A 17734-nucleotide genomic window follows, 5' to 3' on the forward strand; every position below is an offset into this window, starting at 1 on the left:
TATCATGATTGATGGTTTGGTGAGCTGTTGCAGTATATTTAGTAACAAATGCAACTCTTTTGAATATATTCAAATACAGAGGCAAAGAAGACAGAGGCTTTGCTGTGTTAACTATTCAGTCATGGACACGTGGTCATGATCAGCCGACGGCAGACTAAACAGAAGTTGCGTCTTCAGTGCGATATTGTACTTGCAGAAGCAAAATCACAGGGTATTTCAGAAGCAGCAGCATCAAAGTTGATTGCATTGTTGATTCGCATATTTAATCCTGTAGAAGACTGTGAGAGATTGGTAAGCATTTTTACAGTTTTATTTCCTTTATGCTTTCATATGGCACTTTTTGAGTCAGTAGCTGATGTATTGATTAATAGATTTTCTTAATGCATTGCTTCTTCAAATTATACCATTCACAATCTCATTTTTGAGCCTTAGAGTGATGGCTATCCATAAGGTGAAAAAGTAATAAAACAATGTTATAATTCTATCTATTTAGGCCTGCATCTCTGTTTCTGGTGCTGCTGATTATTAGCAGTACCGCATATATTCAGTTTTTTCCGTATTCATTTTGTTTCTTCTTTTTTTCCATTTTGCTTGCTGACCAAATAATAGCATTCCATTCACTGCAAACATTGATGACTAATAGCAGTGTCAGGATGCATTAGAGGGAAGATGTCTGATTGGTAACACAAGATGTTGATTATGAGTACCAGATTGCCACAGTGGACTTCCAGTGACTGTGATTGAATGATATGATATTTATCGCTTATTTTTTTATTTTTTTATTTTATGCATGACACTTACCTGCAGGTATATATATAGCTTATCCTCTTGACGCACTGGCAGAATTTCAAAACTCGCGGCAACCGCTAGTACACTGGTAGTTCAGGTGATGGCCACCCCGCTCCCGTGGCGCTGGTACTTGGAACTATTCCCGTTTTCCTCAGATTTTCTCTGCCAGCCGAACCGGCAACATCGTTGTTGGTTCTCTGTTAGAATTTCCTGCTCGTTATCTGACTTTTTGGATATTGGTATCGTATTCACGAAGTTAGAGTGGCAATCGCATTTTGTTTGGACCTTGTTTAGTATGTCTGATTCAGGAAGTATGTTTAGAGTTTGTGTGAAAGAAGGGTGTAAGGTGAGACTGCCGAAATCATCGGTAGATCCACATACTATTTGTAAGAAGTGTCGGGAGTTTGTATGTACGTGGGACAATAGGTGCAATGAATGTCAGTGTCTGAATGAGAAAGAGTGGAAGGCTCTTATGAAGTATGTGGAGAGATTAGAAAAAGATCGGGTTAGAAGATCTGTATCTAGAGTGAAAGATCGGGATCTTCGAGTAAACCTTTGGATGAATCTTTGCATGTGTCTTCTCCAGCTCATTCACATGTAGATGTAGCACCTTCCCCCCAGGTTTTCTCCTGCTCCAGTTGCTGTATCTGGAGGATACTACTGATCCACAAATAGTGAAAGTGTTCGCTGCCCTTGCGTCCATGGGAGACCAAATTAAACGATTAACAGACAAAGTGGAAGTGTTTGGTGACAGTGTTGTGGAGGGGGCGCCTGATCGTCTCTCTCGTGCTCCTAGACCGAGACCTCTGTCAAGCTCCCAGACCCAAGGGAGAAGGCATTGTCGACAGTCGAAGGGAGGCGAGAGGGGTTGACTTGCGATCAGTCGTCCCTTCAGGCAGTCCTGTTGGATAAGTCCCAGGCTGCTGCAGTACGCCATAGAAAAGGCGATACTGGGAAGTGCCGTTATTCTTCGGATAGTTCAGCCTCGGGAAGGAGTAGGCGGTTCGCGGAAGTATCACGTCCTCTCAAGAGGTCATACTTTCCGTGTCCTCTTCACAGGAGGAAAGGGCTTTCGACCAAGAAGGGTGGAGTAGCCCTGAGATTTTTTCATCGGAGGATGAAGAGATGATCCCTATCAAAACAAGAGGATTTCACGTCAGTTGGAAGTTCGCTCGCCTCTTCGTGTTAGCCCGGTGCGTCCTCGATCTCCTCATCATCAGGAGTCTCGTAAGGAGGCGGAAACGAAGGAGGTGCTGCGGGACATGCAGCAGAGATTGGCATTGATTGTTCAATCATGGGAGAAGCCTGAACAACCTTCGGTTAGACGTAAGGACTCGTCTCTCCCGGTTAAGTCCTCCAAGAGGACGCAGGACGTACAACGCGATCCAGGACGCAGTGCGTCCCTTTAAGAAGGACGAAGTACAGGACGCAGGACGCAAGAGGAGAAGTGATGGACGCATGGTGGACGCATACGTTCAGGAGGACGCAGGACGCAGCGCAGCAAGTCAAAACGTTGTCTCGACAAGGAAGAGAGGAGTTTTTTAGGGAGTCAGTGCCAGCATTCGCTTTCTAAACAGGAGCTGCATAAGGACTCTGAATTGGAGAGTCAGCAGGATCTTGGTTTTCAAGATATTTCTTCGCAGGAGGAAGAATTTGCGGAGAGTGCGGAAGAGGACAAGACGGAAGCTCCTTCTTCGGACTACAGGAGGCTAACAGAGTGCCTTCTTTCTTTGTTTGAAGGAGATTTTCAACCTTCAGGCCCGCCATCGCCTTTGTCGCAATTTTCGAAGACGAAGACAGCCAAGAAATCGTCGTTTTTGAAAATGACTTTGTCCATTTCGGCCAAGAAAGCCCTTCAAACGCGTAAATGAGTGGTTGAAGGAGAAGAAAGAGTCGGGGAAGACTTCTTTGTATTTCCTCCGGCCAAGTTGGCTTCGAAGTCTTGGTGTTTGGTATGCTACGGGGGAAAGTCTTGGCCTGGGAGTGCCTGCCTCCTCCCAGGGAGACTTTTCCAACATAGTGGATAGCTCCCGTAGACATGCTTTGCATTCAGCCAAAGTGTGGTGGACTTCGTCGGAGTTCGACCATTTACTCAAAGGTATCTTTAGGACCTTTGAGGTGTTTAATTTCTTGACTGGTCGTTGGGGGCCCTGGCTCGAACTTCGGAGATGGAAGAGTCCGTCAGTATCCGAGTTGTCGAGAAGTATTATGTCCTGTATGGATAAAGCCTTGAGAGATGGAGCTAATGAATTGGCTTCAATTTTTACAGCAGGCGTCTTGAAGAAAAGACATCTCTTATGCTCGTTCGCTGCTAAAGGAGTGTCGAACGCGCAAAAGTCGGAGTTGATGTTCTCTCCTCTGTCAGGACAGCTCTTCCCGCAAGAGATCATTAAGGACATATCTCTCTCCCTCACTCAGAAGGCGACTCAAGATCTTCTTACGTCATCGGTAAGGAAGTATTTACCTTCTAAGGTCATGAATAAGACTACGAAGGATTACGAAGACAGCACAGCAGCCCTTTCGGGGTAGGACTTTCGCTCGACCAGCATTTAGAGGGAAAAGAGTTCCAACCAAAAGAGGGGCCAAAACTTCAACCAAACAATGAAGTCCAGAAGTCCTCCAGACTTGTGTGGGGCCAGACTTTTAGACTTCTGGGAAGTCTGGCAAAGCAAAGGAGCGGATCCTTGGTCCGTAAAGGTAGCGAAGGAAGGGTACAAGATTCCCTTTCTCAAGAAACCACCTCTCGCTACAGCTCCGAGAGCCCTAGGGGCTCATTACATCGATTTAGAGAAGAGAGGCTCTTTGGCATCAGGTCGTCACCATGATAGAAAAGGGGGCAATAGAACCGGTTCTGGATCACGAATCCCCAGGGTTTTACAACCGTCTGTTTCTAGTACCGAAATCATCAGGAAGTTGGAGGCCGGTACTGGACGTAAGCCAGCTAAACTTGTTCGTAGAAAAGACCAAGTTTACGATGGAGACGAACGATTCAGTACTGGCAGCGGTACGACCAGGGGACTGGATGGTAACACTGGACCTTCAGGATGCGTACTTCCATATTCCAATTTTTTTCATCCAAGTCCAGGAAATATTTGAGATTCGTGATCCAGGGAAGGATTTATCAATTCAAAGTCCTGTGTTTCGGGCTGTGCACGGCGCCTCAAATTTTTACAAGAATGATGTCGAATGTGGGCGAAGTGGCTTCATTTGGCAGGAGTCAGAGTCTCTCTCTACCTCGACGATTGGCTCATAAGAGCACAATCAAAACAGCAATGTCTGGAGGACACGGACGTAACATTGGAATTAACTCAGCAACTGGGTCTGATGGTGAACCTGGAAAAGTCACGATTGATCCCCTCTCAGGAACTAGTTTATTTGGGGATTCTGATATCCTCAGTGACTTTTCGGGCTTTTCCGTCACCCGAAAGGCAGACCATGTGTATACGGAAAGTGCAAGAATTCCTAATGAAAGACCAATGCTCAGCGAGAGAGTGGATGAGCCTGCTGGGGACACTCTCTTCGTTAGAGCGGTTCATTTCACTAGGGAGACTTCACATGAGGCCCTTACAGTTCTTTCTGAACGAAGTCTGGCCAAGAAGATCGCAACCAGATTCCTTCCGGTTTCCAATTCCTTCGAAGATAAAGGAGGAACTAAAGTGGTGGCTAGTTCCGGAGAGGTTGTCAGAGGGTACGTCACTCCAGCAGAGGAACCCAGACCGGATATTATTTTCCGACGCGTCAGACGCAGGCTGGGGAGCGACGCTGGGCCCTCGGGAGGAGTCAGGCCTTTGGAGCGAAGAAGAAAAGGCATGGCACATAAACAGGAAGGAACTGATGGCGATCTTCTTGGCTATGAAAGCGTTCAGACCGTGGATCAGCGGCAAAGTGGTGCAGATCAACGCGGACAATACCACAGCTCTGGCATATATACAAACAAGGAGGACCCCTCGTTGTCCTTTGCAACCTGGCGAAGGAGATTATTCTTTGGTCGCAGAGAGAAAACGTCACCCTGCTCACCAGGTTCATTCAGGGAGAGAAGAACGTCAGGGCGGATCTGTTGAGCAGGGACGGACAAGTGCTTTCCACGGAGTGGATGTTGCATCTTCAAGTATGCCAGAGACTGTGGAAGCTCTGGGGCACTCCAGTAGTGGATCTTTTCGCTACCGCAGCGACGAAGAGGTTACCGAACTATTGTTCTCCAATCCCGACCCCTCTTGCAGTCGCAGTCGATGCCTTCCTACTAGATTGGACGGTCTAGATGCGTACGCTTTTCCCCCGTTCAAGATTTTAGGAAAGGTAATGAAAAAATTCAGGGAAAGTCGAGGAACAAGGCTGACCCTGATAGCCCCATACTGGCCGGCCCAAACGTGGTTCACAGAGGTACTGGAATGGACAGTAGATTCTCCGAGAAGTCTACCCACGACGAGTGAGATCTTCTCAAACAACCCCACTTCGACAGGTTCCACAAGAAACACCCTCGCTCTGGGTCTGACTGCGTTCAGACTATCGAAAGACTTGTCAGAGCGAGGGGTTTTCTAGAGAAGCAGCGAAGGCAGTTGCAAGAGCACGAAGGCCATCGACTATCAAAGTGTACCAGTCGAAGTGGGAGAACTTCCGTAAATGGTGTAAGAATCGGAAGATTTCTTCATCCAGTACCTCTGTGACACAGATTGCAGATTTCCTGCTATACCTGAAGAAAGAACTAGGTTTGGCTAATCAGACGATTAGAGGCTATAAGTGTATGTTGTCTGCAGTGTTTAGACAGAGGTTTAAACCTGTCCAATGACGCAGATCTTAGAGATCTCCTCAGATCGTTTGATACAAAGAAGGATCGACGGTGCAGAACCCCTTCTTGGAATTTGGATGTCGTTCTCAAATTCTTGGAGATGGATAAGTTCGAACCTATGGGCAGTGCGCCTTTGCGAGAGCTAACGAAGAAAACTATCTTCTTAGTAGCCTTAGCTACAGCTAAAAGGATTAGCGAGCTGCAAGCTATTGACAAGCAAATAGGATGGAAGCACAACAAAGCAGTTTGTTCTTTTCAACAGGAGTTCTTAGCAAAGAATGAGAATCCTTCGCATCCATGGCCAAGATCATTTGAGATTGAAGGACTGGCTGATCTGGTAGGTCAAGAACAAGAAGGGTTCTTTGCCCAGTAAGAGCCTTACGGTTTTATGTAGAAAGAACAAGAAGCATTAGGGGAACTTCATGTTCTCTGTGGTGCTCCGTTAAAGATCCTACTAGACCTATGTCTAAAAAACGCAATGGCTTTCTTTGTAAGAGAAGTCATTAAAGATGCTCATTTGCTTTGTCAGGAGGAATGCTTCGGTATAATTAAAGTTAAAGCTCATGAGGTGAGAGCATAGCTACGTCCTTAGCATTCAGGAAAAATTTAGCCCTCAAGGACATTATAGATTCAACGTATTGGAGGACAAACTCTGTGTTTGCCTCTCATTACCTTAGAGACGTGAAGACAACTTTTGATAATTGTCAAACGTTAGGCCCGTATGTATCCTCAGGTACAGTACTGGGCAAAGGAGTTTTCCACCCCATAACCTAATAACATGCTAGGTTTTTATATTAATTAGGTTATAGTGTTTTTTATGGTTGTCTGAGAAGGTTAAGACCAGCTCAGTCTGTTGGTTAGTGTTTATTATATGTGTGTGTGGTTCAGGTGACTAACTTTCCTAGCATGAATGCCCGTGGTAAATGAGGGCTAGGGTTCTCTGTCAACAAATTGGTCACGTCCAGTTGTCAGGCCTTATTGTTAGCTTTCTCAACAAACAGGTCACGTCCTAGTTGAGAGCTACTAAGGTTTAGCAGGCTAAGAGGCAGGACCTACGAAGTCAGCTACCTTAGCATGGTAAGGAACATAATACATAGTTCTAAAAATTTAGTTATTTTTGAATTATGACGATGTTGCTGTCTATGACCCACCTCCAAATGTGTCAATCAGCTATATATATACCTGCCAGGTAAGTGTCATGCATAAAAATGGTATTGTTATGATACAATAAAGTTTTATGCATACTTACCTGGCAGGTATATATAATTAAATTCCCACCCTCCTCCCCTCAGGAGACAGGGTTCAGAGAAAATCTGAGGAAAAACGGGAATAGTTCCAAGTACCAGCGCCACGGGAGCGGGGTGGCCATCACCTGAACTACCAGTGTACTAGCGGTTGCCGCGAGTTTTGAAATTCTGCCAGTGCGTCAGAGGATAAGCTATATATATACCTGCCAGGTAAGTATGCATAAACTTTATTGTATCATAACAATACCATTTTATCTCTCTCATGTTTTATTCTCCTGTTATATAGGTAGGATTGGGAGCCCTTTGGAATTGTGTTACCTATAGGTATCAAGAAGTCCTATTAGAGATGCTCAACTGAATTTTGGATTTTGTTCCTTATCTGATAACTGCAATTTATTTAGGTTGCTGTTGAGTATTAATGTTTTTTCATCTCATAACAGAGTTTTTTTTTTTTTTTTTTTTTTACCAAATTGGATACAAGATGGTTTTAAAATATTTTAGAAATATTTTGGTGACTCTTCATGTTTGGAATCCTTCAAGAGGAATGTGATCAGCCCTATAATAATTAGAATCTTAACAGTGTTCTGGCTAAACAAGGAAGATTGGAATTCCTCTAGTTCCAGATATAGGGAGACTTTGAGTATTTCAGTGACATAAATTCGGGAAAACAAGCTCAAAGCGTCCCCTTGCATGCTGGTTACAGGAATTGCTAAGGCAGTCTATATAAGTCCTTGACTTAATTCTCAAGTAACTGCATCATTGAATGGTGGAGTGGGCTAAGACTTATAGAATGCTCCCTCTCACAGCCTTTCTTGAGCCATCCAGCCGATGTCAAGGAAGAAGAAGTCACCCTCATTAGGCACTTAGCATAATCAAAACCAGTCTTTGCAGGCAGGATTTCTGCCACTGATGCCAAGGAACTTCAGATTGATCAAGCTCTGCAGACATTCTGGATTCTACCCATCCACTAGCCAAGAGGGCTTCATTTGATTCCTTAAATGTTCAGGTCTTGGTGGTTTGAATACTGACAAAGAATAAGTAGAAGATAAGGTCCCCTTTTAGGAGCCTAGATTGGGTGTGTGCCATCTTCAACTTTCAGTGTCTTTCATAGCGTAACTTTGGTGGGAAATGGAAAAAAAATATTTTGTCAAGTGGCCAACCTGCCAAGGCTAAGTTGGGATCTGCTGGATGGGCATCTCACATTCATTTTTGTTGATGAATTAGTGGTTCAGGCTCTTCTACAAGATCCAGGACTGTGATCCACAGCCAAGAAAGCCTTCGGTGCCATGATAACTTGATTATGTCTAGGTTGCATTCACACCCAGCTCAGTAATTGCATCGCCCTTAGAGTGGGACCATTTGGGAGAGTTTCTTGTAGGGAGTTGATTACTCTCCTGAACTTGCAAGACTGGCTTCACAGAAAGACAAGGGCAATGTTAGGAGAGAAGAATTAACCTTTAAAGACCTTTGTGGATCCCTTCTACTTCCTAGATGTGGAATGGAAAGATCTACTCATCATCATAAGCCTCTTCACGTAGGTTTCCTTTAGAGCTTTCATAGCAAAGATAGTCCAGGTCCTGTATGATGCATTGACAACAAACTTGCATATCAGTCAAGACTTCTTTAGCCCCTCTACTTAACATTTAGATTCCAGCAACAGCATACCTCCAGGTCTCCTGGCAGGAATGGCAGAAAAATAGATTGTTATTGCCCTTTCACCATTCTTACTGTCAGCTGTGATCTTTTATCTCTCAGTGACACTGTTAATCCTCCAACCTAAAGCACCACACACTCCACTTGACTAATTGGCCTCATTTGAAAGCATGTAGTTTGTTACATTCATCCCAAAGTGTTTGGAAATGTTCATATAACCAAAATACTTTTGTGATTGATCTCCTTAAAACTTTTGAATAGAATAATTAGGTTTTTAGTACACTAGACATCTGATTGCTTTTGCCTTTGCCTGTGTATAATTAGACTGTGTATTTCATGTAAATTATTTATTATGAATGAATAGCTCTATCATTGCTCACAACACAACTTATGATTGATAACTACAGAATCTTTTTTCTTTGTACAGCTCCTCACATGTCAGATGGTGGTGCGGGAAAATCGTATTTTATCAGCTTGGGTTTGTTCTTCGTTAAATCAGTGGATGTATTTGCTTCCAAGGCTTGTGAATATGTCTATGGATGTTATCACACATTCTACCAATGGTAATACTTTTATCTCTCTAGATGGATTTTTTAGATTTAAGTAATTTGCTATATTGGATGTATTATTTGAACAATTTTATTTTATAAGCACACACTGGATTTTTTTTAACATTTGTAATTTAAGTGTATTTGTGTTGAAATGGTATTACTGCAGTTGCTATCTAACCATCTGCTTGTACTGTACCTGTAAATATGAATTAAAATTCATTGCAACTTTTCAAGATGCTAATTTTTCTGCTGTATATTTTCAAGGTCGTATCTTGATGTGTATTTAATTTCTTTTCTTAGCAGTCCCCATGGCACATGCCCCCTCCCCTGAGGTTATTAGAAATCATGACTTCCACTGAAAGTTGGGATACAAAATTGTCTACAAGTGATCAGCAACTGTTTTTAACAGCATTATATTCCTATATGATTGCCAGAGGTAATGTATCTATATATACATATGTAGATTTATCTTTTATACTGTTAAATCAGTCTTAAGCTTATTTTGATAATTCTTTGTGATTTTAGAACTGGAGTACTTCATAGGAAGATACAGTTTGTGCACTGCATTGTTACTAAAGAGAAACAATGTTTAACCCTCACAGTCTGGGCTAATATACTGTATATACTATTAAGCAAACCCCTAGACCAGGTTAAATTTAACCCTTAAGAGCTGGGCTAAAAAAAAAAACATAAGCATCCCCCTAGGTGGGGGAAATTTGAGATTTAAAGGCTTTGTATTTTACATATTGATAACTAGGTAGGCATCTTTGTGGCAGTGTTATGGAGGGTTATGGGTGTTGTTTCTAATAGATACAAAACAGTATGTGTTTAGTTGTTTTGGAATCAGTGGTTTTTTGGAGTCAGTACATGTGGACATGGAGTCAGAATCTCACGACAGCTTCTCACTGTCTTTCTAATTCTTTGTCTTAGTGACTGGCATTGGTGTCAGGGAAGAATTCACCTGGCATGCAGGTGGGTTCTTTGAACACCATTTCAATGGATGATTCGTTGATTTTTTGTTTAGAGGCCAGCCGTAGACTACAAAGTACTCAGGGTAGTTGTGGTCTACAACTTGCACCTTGTGATGAGTGCCAATTTGAGAAATAGGTGGGTTCTTTCAGTTGTATGCTGTGGTGTACTATATTTTTTACCTTAGTAATTTGGTTAAGGAAGCCAGTGTTTTGGAAGTGATAGCTCTCCATGTGTCAGTATGGTTGGGTAGGCTGAAGTGACTGACCAAGTCACATCTGTAGTACCTGCTTGAAGATTTTGTACATGGAACTTACCCAGCAGATATATACTTAGCTATAGACTCCGTCGTTCCCGACAGAAATTCGAATTTCGCGGCACACGCTGCAGGTAGGTCAGGTGATCTACCGCCCCTGCCGCTGGGTGGCAGGAATAGGAACGATTACCGTTCTAGAATCAGATTTTCTCTGTCGCGGTAGTGTCAACATACGTTGTTGCTACCTCCTGACTTGATTTTCGTTTTTTCATCGCCATCGACCTTCTGGGCTGTCTTTTGCAGGGAAGTACTGGGTCTTTGGTTTGGCATACGCTTTTATTAATTTTTTAATGAATTTGGCTTCGAAATTTCGAAAAATATATTACGTGAAACTACCGAATTTTTCGGTAGACACATATTTTGCAATAAGGGAAATATTGATATTTTTTTTCACTAATACGTGTATAAGTGTTAGAACTTGATGAAGGAAATATAAGATCTAACTTCCTACTTTAGGAAGTCAGAAAGCATATAACTAGATACGCTTCCTTTAGAAGCTTTAAGAGCTCTCGTACTAACGAGCAGTTAGAGTATTGACAATTCTAGTAGTTGTTGCATCCTCATCACCTTCTTACTCCACAGAATCTACAAATTCATATGTGCAAATTTGAAGATAAATGGATGGAGCTCAAAAGGCGAGCTCTAAAAAGGTAAGAAGTGAATATAGTGTTCCCAGTGCAGTGGAGGGTGCGTCTGATCGGCTCCGTAGCGCTTCCAGGCCTAGACCTCTTCCAAACTCCCAGACCCAGTGGAGGAGGAAAGTCGACAGCCGCAGGAAGGTTAGGGAGAACCCCCACCGGTCAGGCGTCCCCTCGGCAGGTTCTGTAGAACGTCCCAGACTGCCAAGGATAGCCATTGATAAGGCATCCTTAAAAAAGTGCGTCTCTTCATCTTACATCCGAAAAGACGAAGAATGTATGTTTGGAGCGATGATCTAGCGCGTTCTCTGAAAACTAAGAGAACACTGAGGCCAGCCGCTGCCAGGAAGCCGCGTTCCAGCAAGCTAGCGTGAGCTATGTTCCTATAGCCAGCAGCGAGGCGCGTTCCAGCTAACATACTAGCGCGAGCCGCGTTCCTACAACCAAACGCGAGCCGCGTTCCAGAAAAACAGACGGCTAGAGCAAGGAGCCTTACAGTAGAGTGGCAATCAGAACGATCCTTCCATTGAACGTTTCCGGGCAAGAGGCTCTTTCTAGAAGGGGTCTAGTAGGCGCTCGGAACTGTCAGGGCGCACGGGACCTTCCACGCAAGCGGAACGTTCCAGGAGCGAGTCTCCTTTCTAGCGTGCGGAACATTCCAGGCGCGCGGTAACATTCCAGGCGCTAGGTGCAAGGATCCAGGCACCAGAATATCCTTTCTCTATCTGCCTCGGCAGGGAAAGAAGGTAGTAGAGTATCTGCTGTGTGAGAATACGATACGGCAAATCATAAGCACATACCGTAGTTACTTCTTTGCTGAGCAACTCAGTTACCAGTATCCTTCCAGGAATTTCCTAGGAAGGACTACGCTTAAAGGGATTGTTAAGACAACCACCTACTTAGCTTCTAGATTTATCGAAGTCTTGTTTCGCATTATAAGAACTTCCTGAAGTTCGATAATAGTTTTATAAGATTCCTTTATTAAATGGAGTAGCTGGCAACTCTGGAAGAGTAAGGCCAGTCGGCTAACTAGACTGCTTATCGCTTAGGACATAAAACCAAAGCAGTTATCATGTAGGGGTGTCGGTCATGAGTAGTCGGTAACATGTCTCTCTCCTGCGGGATGGAATGAATAACCGTGTCTCTCCCCTACAATCGTGGTTTTAGCCTCTGATTGAGGGGATAGTTAAGCAAACATAAATAAAATATTGTCTGCCTTTTGCTAAGAAGCTTTCAATAAGAAAGATATTACAACATTTCAATGCTGTTTACCGTAGGTAAACATTTTAAAAGATTCTAACGCAGCGGAACTCTATATTGTATAATGCTCTCATGCTTACGAAAGCATGGCTTATTAGAGTACATGCTTAGTGAGAAGATGAATGTAGTAGAGAATTCACTTTAAGACTACGGTATGGTCAAGTCTTATGCACATACCGAGGTTAACTACAGAATTCCTAGTTATCCTTACAAAGGTTTCCTAGATTAATGCTGTTTACCACAGTGTGACAGTATTATAAAGGATTCTAATACGGCAACGCGCGATATATATAATTCTCTCATCCTTTCGAGAAACGCACACAACCTTTTTTAAATTCGGATATTGCTCAAGAGAAGTTGGGCGAGTCGGATGGGAAACATTCTCTTAGTGGCAGAAGTTGTTTCCCTGAATGGACTATACTACGTATATAAAAGTTTTTTCCCACTAAGAACGGAATTAACATGTGAAGGATGTCGGGTACCATAAAGGCATAGATGTTATGGCACATAACCTAAAAAGAACTAGAAGGAAGCGCCAGCCTGGCGCAAATTGCGCCAGAAGCGCCTGCCGCGCCAGAAGCACCATCCAAGATATTTTCTCGTTTTAAGCGAGTTATTAACCTAATAGGTACCAGTAGCCTCTCGGAGCAGCATCTCGGTTAACGGCAAGATTCGTTCCTGATTTCGTTACCCATTTAATCGAAAAGGGGTCGCTTACAAGAAATGATGAAATGATTTATTTTAATCACTTAGGCCAATTCCACGACTCTCTCATATCGCAAAGAGCATCGAGAATCTCTTTTTTCACCCCTGTTCGCGTTAACAAAAGAGAACCTATTTGGGAACAGACACGGAACGTAACGATCCTTAAGAGGTTCGATGCAAGATTTTGCATGTCCGTGAGAACCTTCTCGATCGAAGATAATAACTGTTAACGTATGTCTAACACTTATTGAAAAGAGTTGTGAGAACCTGTGGAAAGTCTTCTTCATAGATCTCTTTGTAAGGTAGAAGACGAACAGGCTTCCTTTAGACTGCTTCTTTTTCCTCGAACCAAGAGAGGTAGCAATATAAGACATCTTTAAATTTAAAGAAGGGGAATAAACTTTAGCCTTTTTTTTTTTTTTTTTCCCTAGTTATAAATTCTTAACAGATATTAAGATAACTGGGCGTCAAAGGAAGAGAGGATGTATGCCTCATTTTGGCCTTAGAGAGGTTGGATTCACAGAAGTCACGTTCTTCTCACAGCATGTTTCGTAAGGCTTTTCCAGAGTATCTGGATATTCTATCAGAATCTATTATAATAGACCTATAAAACCTCTCCACTCTGAGTCTGTCCGCGTGCAGACTGACCAGAAGTGGACATGAATGAGAGGTTTTTTCAAGGTAAATGACAATAGTCATGGCTAAGACATAGAATTGCTGCAGATCGTGCTAGATGGAATGAGGAAACTGTCCTCTTCCGATACCTCTGTGAACCACATAGCGAGGTTTTTTCTTCACTTTCAGAGGGAAGAATCACCTATGTATATATCTGCTATCAAAGAACGCAGTAAAAGGCCATACTCTGTCTCTACAAGGGAATTTATAGATAACAGAGGATTAAGATCTTCGGGATCTTATACGATACCGCAATACGACAAGAGTAGGATATCATGTACTTCGAATGGGATTTTTTTTTTGTGGCCACAGATTCCGTGTTCCGACAAAATGGAAATGCTCCTCATCAAACTTCTTTGAGGAAGTTTATGAAGGAATTCTTTGTTTCTCTTAGCCCTAAACGACCAAGAAGACAAGTGAATTTTTTGTGCATTGGAATCTCGCATCAGATTCAATGGAGACTCGGCAATGGGTTCTTGCCAGCATAGTATGTCTGGCAAAAGAAATAAATCCCTCTATTCCTGACGCAATGCTTTCAGATAGAAGTTTAGTTGCCCAGGCAGGGTACTTACATTTTCATCTACAGAAGAAGAGATGGTTTAAACGTTTGCCTACAGAGTCCTTCGGGGTGCGATGAGGGCTCAAAATGCTTCCCAGAAGGTATTCAGAAGGATACAATAAGAGCTAGAAATCAGGGTTCCGCCCAATTTCAGCTCAGAGTCTCCTTCGACTTCCAGACTCCTTCCCTTCCTTCGGGCAAGGATAGGGAAGATTCTGCAACGAGGAACCTCATCAACATGTAAGAAGAGATCTCGTTAGCAAAAGAAGTGTTCACGAAGGATCCTCCTCGGAGGAAGACTCTTCTCTCTCGTATTGTTAGATATCCTGTCGTCTACTGGGTATAGCTGACTAAAATCACCTCCCCTTGCCAGGGGCCAAAAGCTCAAAGGGGAAGAATTTCTTCCACCCTTCTCCAGTCTCCTGAAAACTATGTGGTTGTTTCAGGACTCTCGGACAATGTAGCGCCAGCCAAGCGCCAAATGCCAATACAGGCGAAAAACGCCAGAGGCGGACAGTTCCAAGGAAACTCTGTCATGGTCGGATACTGAGAAGGAGCGGGCCTCCAACCTGGCGCAAATGCACCAGAGGCGAACAAATCGGACAGATATAAGAGTGTCCGATGTGGACATTGCCAGACAGCCTAGAGACTCTTCCAAGCTCGAAGCTCCAGCAGTGTGGAGGAGCCAAGCCAGGCGCGAGGCGCCAGCCAGCGCGAGGCAGCCAGGCGCGAGGCGCAGCCAGGCGCGAGGCGCCGCAGCCTCTAGACCAGCCAGGCTCGGAGCTCAGGAGCCAGGCTCTAGGAGCCACCAGGCTCTGGAGCCACCAGGCTCTAGGACCAGCCATGCTCTAGTGGAGCCAGCCAGGCTCTAGGAGCCACCAGGCTCTAGGAGCCAAGCAGGCTCTAGGAGCCAGCCAAGGCTCTAGGAGCCAGCCAGGCTCTAGAGCCAGCAAGGTGCCAGGCTCCTTCAAGGCTAGGCTCCAGTCAGGATTGAGGATCCATCCAGACGCAGGCTCCTTCCAGTAAAGAGAAACCTAAAGCTCTGTCATGTAAGAGGGCTAGTCCCCATTGATATGATACAGGTAAGGCTCTGCCATGTAAGTGGGTCAGCCCCCATTGGCACGATCCGAGAAGGCTCTGTTGTGTAAGCGGGCTAGCCCCCATTGACATGATCCAGAAGGGTTTGTCAGTCATAGGTCCCTACCTCGCTGAAACTCTTGAGGCATGCAGACTCATAGACAGTAATCATGAAGTCTTCTGCCAGGCTCCAGGTGCCTTCCAGGCGCAAGGCACCAGCCGAACGCAATGCTCCAGCCAGGCGCGAGGCGCTAGCCAGGAAGGAGGAGCCAATCAGGCACCAGCCAGGCGCGAGGCGCCAGCCAGGCGCAAGGCGCCATCTAGGCGCGAGGCTCCAGCCAGGCTCTAGGCGCCATTCAGGCGCAAGGCTCCAGCCAGGCGCGAGGCGCTAGACAGGCTCTAGGCGCCTGCCAGGCACGAAGCGCTAGCCAGGCTCCAGGCTTCACCCAGAAGAGATCTATATCAAAGAACGCCCTGGCCTTCTTTGAGACATTGTGATCTCCTAAGCACTTGATAAGTGCATTGATGATTCCTTCAAACAGCTGAGAATTAAAAGTGCATGAAGTGCGAGCTTTTCCGAATTCTTGTTCTTTCCCTAACAATATGTCATAAGGACATATTAGCTGTCACATACGGGAGATGCAACTCTGTGTTGACTTCCCATTATCCGAAGGATGTCAAGATAACCTTCGAGGGATCCTTCTCTCTTGGTTGATACGTGTCTGCGGATACATTGCTGGGATAGGGAGCAGATACTGATCCTTAACTAGTGAGTTAAATTTTATTTAACGTCGTGTTTTTTCTTTGGGTTGTTTGAAAGGAGTTTGTAGATAACTCTTTTCAACTTAAGCACTAACCCTCGTGTTAGGATCAGGTGATCGGGATCGGTGTTGTGCTCCTTAATTATGCCACTAGGCATAGGCATATTGTCATGTAAGAGGCTCTGTCGAGTAAATCGACAGACCCACAAGAACTCTTAGCCATAGGTCACATCCTCGCTGAGGCTCTTGAGGCGAAGCAGATTCCTAGGCATTAGCCATGGAGTCTTCCGCCTGATCAAGTAGGAACCAAGGTTTTATTTATTTATTACCTACAACGTATGTTGTTTACCTGTCTATTCAGTAAATAGTTGTCTCTTTCCCACCACCAAGGGTGTCAATCAGCTAAGTATATATCTGCTGGGTAAGTTCCATGTACAAAAATGATATTGTTAAGATACAATAAAGTTTTGTACATACTTACCTGGCAGATATATACGATTGATGGCCCACCCAACCTCCCCTCAGGAGACAGGTGGAAGAGAAAATCTGGTTCTAGAACGGTAATCGTTCCTATTCCTGCCACCCAGCGGCAGGGGCGGTAGATCACCTGACCTACCTGCAGCGTGTGCCGCGAAATTCGAATTTCTGTCGGGAACGACGGAGTCTATAGCTAAGTATATATCTGCCAGGTAAGTATGTACAAAACTTTATTGTATCTTAACAATATCATTTTTAATTAGTTTCTGAATTAACACAGACCTGTACTCCTGGTTTGAGTTTTTTAAGAATGAATGAAAATGATTCTGCACCTTAGAAGATCCACTCCAGAGCTCTCAGGATGTCATCAAGAAAGTAAAAGAGAGAATGACAAAATGGAGATACTATTCAGATATGTAGTAAGAGTAGGTATAAAAAAGTAGAAAAATATTATAGTTAATACTCATATGGATATCATTGTCATGGCAGTGTAATTAAAATCTGTGAGCAATGTAGGAAAAAAAAGTAGCACAAAGCTCTGTCCTAAGTACAAACCAGAATCTTTGCTTGTAAGTGTACAGTGAACCCTCTGTATTCGCGGGGGATGTGTTCCAGACCCCCTTGCAAATAGCTCAAATTTGCAAATCCTTAAAAAGGCCCATTAAAAATGCGTAGAACTGCCTATTTTGATAGTTTAAACACAGGAAAAACCTCTAAAAATGCTCATACCTGAGTATATTGATAATTTTATCACAAAAAGTGCATTTAGTCATGAAATTGATATACAATTCATTCAGTATTTGTCAGTGAAAAAACCACAAATAGGTAGATTTTCCATGAATAATTGGTAGAGATGTGCCGCAGAGAAACCCACGAACAGCTGAGTATGTGAATCTTGAGAACACAAAAATGAGATTCACTGTATAATATAATTCAAAATTCCACGAGTCTTGATAACAGGTTTTGGAGAATTTATTCATTTCAGTAGTATAAAATTTTATTTTTCTTCCAGGTTACCATAAACAGATTGTGCAACTCATCCTCTCTCGTGTACCTGATGTTTATGAAACAGTTGATGTGGCTCCAACACCCTTAGCAGATTCCCTTTTGAAGCTCTTGCTGAAGCCCATCCATTTTGCTTCCTTAACAGCAAATTCAACGTTGATGTAAGTTGTTTTCCTCATAGTGAGATATATTTGCAAGGTACCATAAGAAGATACTATTTGTTTATGTATTACATGCAATGTTAATATATTGAAATGAAACATGTT

The 17734-nt window shown here is 43.6% G+C and overlaps 1 protein-coding gene across 1 annotated transcript in view; it reads left to right on the top strand.

The window, feature by feature from the left end:
- The window catches only part of LOC135198111 (ubiquitin-protein ligase E3C-like), a gene marked incomplete at its 3' end in the record, with an annotated part of 85671 nt that overhangs the window by 16425 nt on the left and 51512 nt on the right, over window positions 1-17734 (top strand). Inside the window, 5 exon segments of the mRNA XM_064225572.1 lie at window positions 95-134; window positions 136-291; window positions 8903-9049; window positions 9342-9462; window positions 17476-17629. Coding sequence (XP_064081642.1) covers window positions 95-134; window positions 136-291; window positions 8903-9049; window positions 9342-9462; window positions 17476-17629 — 618 coding nt within the window.

The sequence above is a fragment of the Macrobrachium nipponense genome, chromosome 21, assembly GCF_015104395.2.
Source record: "Macrobrachium nipponense isolate FS-2020 chromosome 21, ASM1510439v2, whole genome shotgun sequence".
Taxonomy (NCBI): Eukaryota; Metazoa; Arthropoda; class Malacostraca; order Decapoda; family Palaemonidae; genus Macrobrachium; species Macrobrachium nipponense.